The 8,573-nt window shown below is 61.9% G+C and overlaps 1 protein-coding gene across 1 annotated transcript; it reads left to right on the top strand.

Moving 5' to 3' along the window:
• Nucleotides 1-458: 458 nt before the first annotated feature.
• GPR84 (G protein-coupled receptor 84) lies at nt 459-2,457 on the top strand. Its single transcript, XM_034792336.1, has 2 exons — nt 459-660; nt 848-2,457. The coding sequence occupies exons 1-2, from the start codon at nt 620-622 to the stop codon at nt 2,079-2,081; spliced, it is 1,275 nt and encodes a 424-aa protein (XP_034648227.1). The 5' UTR covers nt 459-619; the 3' UTR covers nt 2,082-2,457.
• The last annotated feature ends 6,116 nt before the right edge of the window (nt 2,458-8,573 follow it).

The raw sequence follows: 8,573 nt of genomic DNA, 5'->3' as shown, positions 1-8,573 counted from the left end.
CCACAGAGCTCACAATCTGAACAGACACAAGGGGGAGGGGAAACTGAGGCACTGAACAGGGAAGTGACATGCCCATGAGCACCCAACAGGCCAGTGGCAGAGCTGGGAACGGAGCTGGTCCCGAGTCCCAGCCCCCATGGCCTCCCACTAGGACACGCTGCCTCTGTAACTATACAGCCATGTCAGGGCGGTGGGGCCCTGGGGAGGGGTCTGGGTCCCAGCCGTGGGGGAGGCCAGTCCAGCCCACAGCAGCCAGGAGAGACCCCCCTATTTCTAGTGGCCTGAGGCCTGTGAGTCAGGATGGGTTCCCAGCCCCAGATGGTTTAATAGGAGGATCTGTGCCCCACTTCTCTGCCCTTCCTGTCCCCCACTCCTCCATCCTGCCTCTCCCCACCCCCACCCCAGCTCCGCCTCCCCGCCTCTCCCCTCCCCTCCCGCACTCTCCCAGCCCTCTCTGCTTACAGCTCCCTTTGGGCTGGAGCTAAGCCGAGCAGCTCACCCTCCCCAGACCCCAGGCTGCCAAGGCCCAGCCAGCTGGGGTGCAGGGGCAGGAGCCTCCGGCTGCCCTAACTCATGCCCTGGCCTGGGTTTTGCTGTGGCTGGCAAACAGAGCAAAGGGATGTCCTGCCCTGCTGCCTCTTCCCAGCTGGCCCAGCCCAGGTGGTGCCCCCAGCCCTGGTGACCTGGGGCACAGCTATGCGATGCCCGGCCTGTCTGTGCCTCCCCAGGCGGGGGAGACGCTTTGAATGTGTGGCTGATTCCGGCTCAGCCGGAGCAATGCGGGGAGGGCTCCTGGGGCAGGGGGCTGTGCTTTGCCTGACCCCTTTTCTTTTACTTCTGTTCCTAGAAGCCAAGGATCTAGGCCAGGACCGTGCTCCGGGACCCGACCCCCTCCCCAAGACCTGGCCCTCCCCCTTCCTGAGACGATGGCGAACATCACTGTGGATAACTTCTCGTGCTATGAGGCATCCATCGTGGGGTACCGCTACGTGGCCGTGAGCTGGGGCGTGGTGGTCACCGTGGTGGGCACGCTGGGCAACGTGCTGACCCTCCTGGCCTTTGCAGCCGACGCCAAGGTGCAGACCCGCTTCAACCTGCTTATCGTCAACCTAACGCTGGCCGACCTGCTGTACTGCGCGGTGCTGCAGCCCTTCTCCGTGGACTCCTACCTGCACCTGCACTGGCGGGCCGGCCCCAGCTTCTGCCGTGTCTTCGGCATGCTGCTCTTCGTCTCCAACTCGGTCTCCATCCTGACGCTCTGCCTCATCGCCGTCAGCCGCTACATGCTCATCGCCAACCCGGCCCTCTTCAACCGGGTCTTCTCCCGCCTGGGCGTGGGGCTCGTGGCCCTGGGCACCTGGGTCCTCGGCTTCGCCAGCTTCGCCCCGCTCTGGCCCGTCTTCGTGCTGGTTCCCAAGGTTTGCACCTGCAGCTTCCACCGCATCAGGGGCCGGCCCTACACCACTATCCTGATGGCCTTCTACTTTGTGGTGGGCCTCAGTTGCGTGGGCATCTTCTACTTCCTCATCCACCGCAAGGTGAAGGTGGCGTCCCATGCCATGGACCACTACAAGCTGAAGAAGGCTAGCGTGAAGGGGGCTTATGTCGCTGGGGCCAGCTCGGCCACGCCGGGCCAGTCTGTGGAGCTGGACAGCGGTGTGGACACGGGCGTCTCCCAATCCTCCAACATCTCGGAGCAGGGCCACGCCTCCAAGACGCTGGTCACGGAAAATGGCCCAGCCCCCACCCCAGCTCCTGTCCCCGCCCCCGCGGCTCAGGCCCCGGCGGTGCCCAAAAGCCTGCCCTCCCAGCCCAAGGACAGCAACAAGGAGTTCCGGAAGGTCACCCGCATGTGCTTTGTGGTCTTCCTCTTCTTTGTCCTCAGCTACATCCCCTTCCTCCTCCTCAACATCTTTGACGCCAAGAACCGGGCACCCACAGCGCTGCACATGGTGGCTGCCAACCTGACCTGGCTGAACAGCTGCATCAACCCGGTGCTGTACGCTGCCATGAACCGCCAGTTCCGCGAGGCCTATACGCGTGTGCTCTCCACCATCTCGCGCCGCCTCCGGTGCCTCTGAGGGCTGGGGTGACAGGGGGCTGGGCTGCCCCGCCCCTAGGGGGACCCCATATCCTGTCTTGCCCCAGGGGAGGATGTTGGACTCAAGCACGGACTCATGCCGGACGCGAGCTGTGCCCTTGGCTTTGCCCTGCCTGCTGGTGGCAAGAGGAACTGCCCTGTCTCTGGGTGGCCCCGCGTGGGCCACCAGTGATAGGCTCTGCACTGCCTTAGCAGAGTGCCAGTGTGGACTGTCCCTTTACCCACCGTCCTTGGCCTAGTGAGGTGGCGGAGGCCAGCTGGGCCCTGCCTTCCCAGCTCTATTTATTGTCTGTTCCTGATTCACACCCTGTCATTTTTCTATCACTGCCTCAATAAACGGATCGCTGTGTATCTAGTATCGCGATGCTGCATTGTCTGTTCTCAGCCAGCGGACGAGCCCTCCATCGGCCGTGGGGTGGGGGGACTTGGGGCTGTGGCCGACCATAGGTCTGGGCTGTGTGCGGATCCAAGCACCAAGTGAGGGGTGGGGGGGTAGAGGAGGAGATATTAATGGAGTCCTGGGTTGTTCTAGGTCCAACCCACCCCAAGGCAATACCCGCCCCCCCACCCCACTCAACAGCTCTGTCCTCAGCCTTGGGCCTCCAACTGGCTAAGTGCTGCCTAGAGCCCAGCGACGGGGTCTCTAGTGAGCCCAGCCCTGGGGGATGGGTGATTGGGGTGCAGCACCACCATGTGGCTGATCTGGCAAAGGGATCTGGGGTGCAGCCCAAGCTGTGTGTGGGGCAGGGAGCCCCGAGAGGTGGTAAAGGGGGGCTCACAGCTCCATATTCAGAGCTGTCTGGGACTCTGGCCCCCCAGGCCAGGGTACGACCAGGATCCATGCAGGGCAAGGGAACCAATACCCTGGAGAGCCCCAGCCTGGCCCTGCGCAGCCCCCACAGCCGGGCATCACTGCAGGCGCTGGTGCTCTGGCTGGTAGGGGTGCGAGGAGCCGGTGCCAGGATCCTGGCGGGAGATCCCCGGCCAGCCCCTCACCTAGAGGTCTGCTGCAGGGGGAGCCCAGTCCTCGGCTTGCAGGGCCGCCCCAGCTCAGGGTTCCCCCAGGCAGGGGAGGGGGGTTCGTAGGGCTGCCCTACGGTGCAACAGGCCCTGCTCCGGCACAGGGGCCTCAGCTCAGGCTGGCTGAGCCCAATGGGCCTTTCTGACCCCAAACTCTCTGAAAGGCTGGGGAGGAGCGGGGCGGGGGGAGGGCCTTGCTGCTCCCTCAACACACAGTGCCTCGCTGTGGGGGATGGGCCCTGGGCAGGGAGCCAGGGCGAGCCTTTGCTTTGTGCGGGACTGTCAGCTCTAGATGGAGAGTAAATACGGAAGGGACAGGACCCGTGGCAGGGCTGGGCCACACCGGTGGGGGGTGGGGCTGCGTGCGGGGGCTGGGGCAGCGGGGGAGGAGGGCTGGGGTTAGAGCCTGTTCCACTGCTGGCTCTTTATCCGCAAAGAGGGGTCCTGCCGCACGCACTGGGGGGATAAGGTTGGCCCCTGGGTCAACCAGAGAGGAGCTGGGCCCCATGGCCGAGCACCCCCACAGCACCAGCCGGCCCCAAGTCTGTGGGACACGCCCGCAGAGCTCAGCCGGGGGGCAGAGCCTGCCCCGCCCATGCTCCCAGCAGAGCAGCTGGTCCTGGCCCTCGGCTGGCACACAGGGCTGCCCCCCACCCCCGGGTTACCCCTGCCCCATCACCTGCATTACAAGGGGGTGGGGGGCCCGGCTGGCAGAGAGACGAGGCCCCGATTTGCCGGTACCCAGCCAGGCTGGTGCAAGGGGCTGCAGGGCAGGTGGCGGCCCTGGGGAACAACGCCTGGCACAGAGATGGGGTGAGTGGGTTGTGAGGTGGCCTAGGGAGCACAGGGTCCATCCGGGCATAAACAGGCTGAAGCCAAAGGGCCGGCACTTGGTTCTAAGCCAGCGCAAAGCGCAGCCCAGCCGGGGCCGGTTCCCCATCGCCTCCCCCTCCCCACTGCCTCTCAGGACCTCCCCACTCGGGCTCTTTGCTAGTCCCACCTCCTTCCTCTCTAGCACAGCTCAGGGGTCATCACCGCCTGGGGGGCTCGCTCTAGGCCCCTGCAGCCAGCAAACAAGGGCTGAACCCGCTCTCTCCACTGCCTGGGCCCCTGGCAAGAGATGGCAGTGCCCGCCCAGCCACCCCTAGGCACTGGCCACAGACCCGTTTCCTCCCCACCAGCCAGACACTCTCGTGCATCATTCTGCCACTGCAGGGAACTGAGCCCCAGGCCTGGACCCCCCCAGACCCCCTCAGACCTGTAACCTGTCCCCCACCAGACTTCGCCCCCAGGCCTGGAACCCCCAGTCAGAGCCCCCCCTAGGCCTGAGCCCTGCCCCCAAACAGAGCCCCTCAGGTCTGGAACCACCTCCACAACCAGAGATGGCAGCTGCTGTGAGTCAGGTTCAGGGTCCCCTGGGGGGGTTACACGGTGTGCATGGGGAGGAGGGTGTGACGAACTGGGCCTGTTCTCACTGTGGTCTGTGAATGCTGACAGGGGAGTGTGGCTGGAATAGTCTGCATTGGAGGATGGGAGACAGCCCGAGGGCGCATACCTGAGTGTGTAACACGAGAACCCAGGAAGGGGTTGAAGGCCAGGTGACTCCTTAGCCCGGGAAACTGAACAAAGGCTGTGGGAGGGGTCGCGGAAGCAGAGTGTGGGAAGCAGGCTGGAGAGATGGCTGGGAGGCAGAGATGGCTCTGACCTCCCAAGGGGGGCTGGGCTGGGATGCCTTGGGACCCCAAGATGGACCTAACTGAGGGGGTCCCTGTTGTCTGTGCCTGCAAGACCTGTCTTGGACTGTATTCCTGTCATCCAAATAAACCTTCTGCTTTACTGGCTGGCTGAGAGTCGCAGTGAATCGCAGGAAGCCGGGGGTGCAGGGCCCTGAGTTCCCCAATACTCCGTGACAGAGGGGTGTTGAAGCAGCCACAACACCCCCTGGAGCTCCCCTGTGTGGGGCAGGAGACCTGTTGTTGGGTCTCCCCTGGTGCCTGGGGAGTGAGATTCACACACACATCCTGGCAGAGCATCCCCAGCTCAGCCCACCCCCCCACATCTGCATGACCTTCCTGGCCCCCTCAGCCCCATCCCTATGAGCTTCCAGCCTCCCCCGTGTGTGGCCCCAGCGTCCCCGTCCCATGCTGCTGGGTGGCCTGGACTTCCGTGAAGAGATTGCACAAGGCTCCGAGTTGCATCCGCCTCTTCGTTCTCTGCTGACAGAGCAGGATGGGGGGTACCCAGGGTTGCATATTGCACTCGGCGGGGGGAGGAGAAGGGTTGAGATTCTTGTGTTCCAAGTTTACTAACAGGCTGTGACGAAGTCGGGGATTTTCTTGGTCTTTTCAATGGTTTGCATGCTGAGGGGGTGGGACTCAGTTTCCCTGGGTGTTACTGGTTTAATGAAGTGATGGGAGAGGGAGTTTGTTATTACAGAGGACCGGCGACGGAACTTGGGACCCCAGCCAATGGCCGGGAGAATGGACACCCCAATGACTGGTGACCTGGTGACCAGGAGTCACTGGAGTCACAGCTGGTTCTGGCCAGTGGGAGGACAATGGGCTGCGGAGAGAGGACCCAGTGACCTGACTAGCCGGTTCCAGCCAGAGGGGAACAAAGGACGACTGAGAGGAGAGGAGGCCCAGGCGACCTTGTTTACCTGGACAGAAGACAAAAGGACAGAGGCGGGGGTTGGAGGAGGTGATATCGGATGCCCAGCGGGGAAGCAGCGGGGGCTTGGGACTGGAGAGAGAGAGCAGGCAGAGGCCACCTGGATGCAGGGGAGACTTGGATGTGCTGTGCTGAGGGAGGCCAGGCCTGAGGCCCTGAGAGTTTCCTGTGTTGTGTTCAGACTCTCAATAAACCCTCCTGTTTTATGCTGGCTGAGAGTCTCTCCGGTCTAGAGAATGGGGGGCAAAATTCCCTCTGGGAGTGGAGGCCCCAGGGGTCCAGAGTGAGTGGACTCCCTGAGAGGGCCCACGGCGGGAGACAGGCCTGCTAAGGCTCAGAGAGGTGCAGTTCCAGGAGGCGGAGGGGCTTAACCCCCAAGAGAGAGTGGACCCCCGAGAAGGGCTGTCGTACTAAAGGGGGTTCCTCCTAGGGAACCCCCTTTAGTATGGGGCCAAGAGTGGGCACGACCTGTGAGTCCATGACAACGTGGTAGCAGAGGATGGTTGGTGGATGCACCCTGTAGATGAATGGCTACGAGCGCAGGCGCTCTGCAGTGAGTGCCTGCCAGCAGGGCCAGCTCTAGCATTTTTGCCGCCCCAAGCAGCAAAAAAATACAAAAAACCCCCCAAAAAGCCGCGATCGCGATTGGCGGCAGCTCTACCGCCGCTTCATTCTACAGTGGCAATGTCGGCGGCAGGTCCTTCGCTCCGAGAGGGAGTGACGGCCTCACCGCTGAATTGCCGCCGAAGAGCCGGACATGCTGCCCCCCTCTTCATTGGCCGCCCCAGGCACCTGCTTGCTACACTGGTGCCTGGAGCCAGCCCTGGCTGCCAGTGATAAAAGGAGGGAATTGAAAGGAACCAGCACGGAAATGGCCTAGAACCAGCTCCGTAAGAGAGACCTGGCACGTCTGTGCAGGGAGAGAGGGCTGAGCATGGGGAGGCTCTCTAAGGAGCAGCTCATGACTCAGCTTATGGAGAATGACCAGCCTGAGGAACAGGCTCCAGATCCCAGGGGGGCTCCCAGGAAGCCCAGGGAGCCGTGGGGGAACCATGGGGGCACTCCATGTAGCAGCTGGGAGTCTATCAGAGACGACTCCCCAGTCAGCAGGGGGATGGGTGGCAGTCAGGTTTCTCCCTGGAGGAGCTGCGGAGACTGGAGCTGGAGGAGCGGAGGCTGGCGGACCGTGCAGTACAGCGGAAGCACAAGTTGGAGTTGAAGGAGCTACGGGCCAAGAGGGCCTGCCGGGGGTAAGTGGGGAAGGGCCCCGCGATGCCAGTGTGGTGGATAATCTAGACACCAAACTGCTGCCCCAGTTCAAGGAGAGCGGGGTGATATTGATGCCTACCTCACAGTCTTTGAGAAGGCTTGTGATCTGCACCTGATTGACCCTGCAGACAGGCTCCGCTGTCTGACCCCCCTGTTGGGTCCCAAGGCCATAGAGGCATTCAGCCAAATGGATGGTGTTGAGACGGGGGACTATGACCTGTTCAAACACGCTTTGCTGCTGAAGTTTGAACTGACCCCCGAGGCGTACAGGAAACGATTCCGGGGTGTATGCAAGATCGCAGGTGTCACCTACAAGGATGTCGCCAACCTGCTGGGGGAATAGCTCTGCAAGTGGGGGAAGGGCACAGGGGAAACTGCCACAGAGGACGTGTATAACCTGGTGGGGTTGGAGCAGCTGTATGACATCTGCCCTCCAGACCTTAAGATGTGGTTAGTGGACCGGAAGCCTAAAGATCTGCGCAGTGGCGGATGAGTTTGTGAACAGCAGATTGGGGTGGGGAGGAGGGAGACCCACATCAATTCAGAAGGGGAGTAACCCAGAGACCTGCTGCTGACCATTTTCAGCAGAGTGGGGTTCCCCAAAGAGGTCCTTACAGACCAGGGGCCCAACTTCATGTCAACCCTGCTCCAGTGCTTGTGGGAGAAGTGTGGGGTCTGATACACCTGGGCCTCGGCGTATCACCCTCAGTCGAACGGGCTGGTGGAGAGCTTCAATGGGACCCTAAAGATGATGCTGAAAAAATTTATGGACCAGCACCCACAGGACTGGGACAAATATTTAGCCCACCTGCTGTGTGCATACAGGGAAGTGCCCCAGGAATCCACAGGATTTTCCCCGTTCGAGTTGCTGTATGGGAGGAGAGTGAGGGGATCCCTGGATTTGATGAGGGACAAGTGGGAGGGGAAGGCCTCTCCAGATGGAGAATCAGTGGTGGAGTATGTACTGACCTTCTGAGAAAATTTAATGGAGCTCATGGGCTTGGCCAGGGGAAGCCTACCCAGGGCACAAAGAAAGCAGAAGGTCTGGTATGACCACTCAGCACATGCTCGCTCCTATGCTACCAGGGACCAGGTGATGCTTCTCATCCCCGTGAGCAAGAACAAGCTGCCAGCTGCCTGGGACGGCCCCTTCAAGGTCATCAGACAGGTAAACGAGGTGAACAATGTAGTGGAACTGTCCAACTGGGCACACAGCCACCAGGTGTACCATGTCAACATGATGAAGCCATACTTGGACAGGAAGAAGTTGGTGCTGGCTGTATGTGGGCAGTGGGAAGAGAAGGGAGAGGATCCCCGGTGGGAATCCTCCCTGAGGCGGAGGCTGACCCCTCGCTGGAATCAATTCCCCTCTCAGACCAGCTAACCCCTGCCCAGCAGGCAGAGATCAGAGAGGTGCTGCATTCATACCGGCAGCTGTTCTCCAGCCGGCCTGGGCTCACGAACCTGGTTGTCCACTGGGTGGAGAAGGAATCCAACTCTTCCACCAGGTGTT

Source organism: Trachemys scripta, chromosome 16 (assembly GCF_013100865.1).
Source record: "Trachemys scripta elegans isolate TJP31775 chromosome 16, CAS_Tse_1.0, whole genome shotgun sequence".
Lineage (NCBI taxonomy): Eukaryota > Metazoa > Chordata > Testudines > Emydidae > Trachemys > Trachemys scripta.
The sequence above is the reverse complement of the archived record's forward strand: the minus strand, read 5'-3'. Positions and strand labels throughout refer to the sequence as shown.

Excerpts from the sequence above, each read along its gene's own strand:
- GPR84 (XM_034792336.1), top strand. The coding sequence starts at position 620 with ATGTCCTGCCCTGCTGCCTCTTCCCAGCTGGCCCAGCCCAG. Across the intron at positions 661-847 it reads TCCCAGCTGGCCCAGCCCAG|AAGCCAAGGATCTAGGCCAG; the intron begins GTGGTGCCCCCA and ends TTCTGTTCCTAG.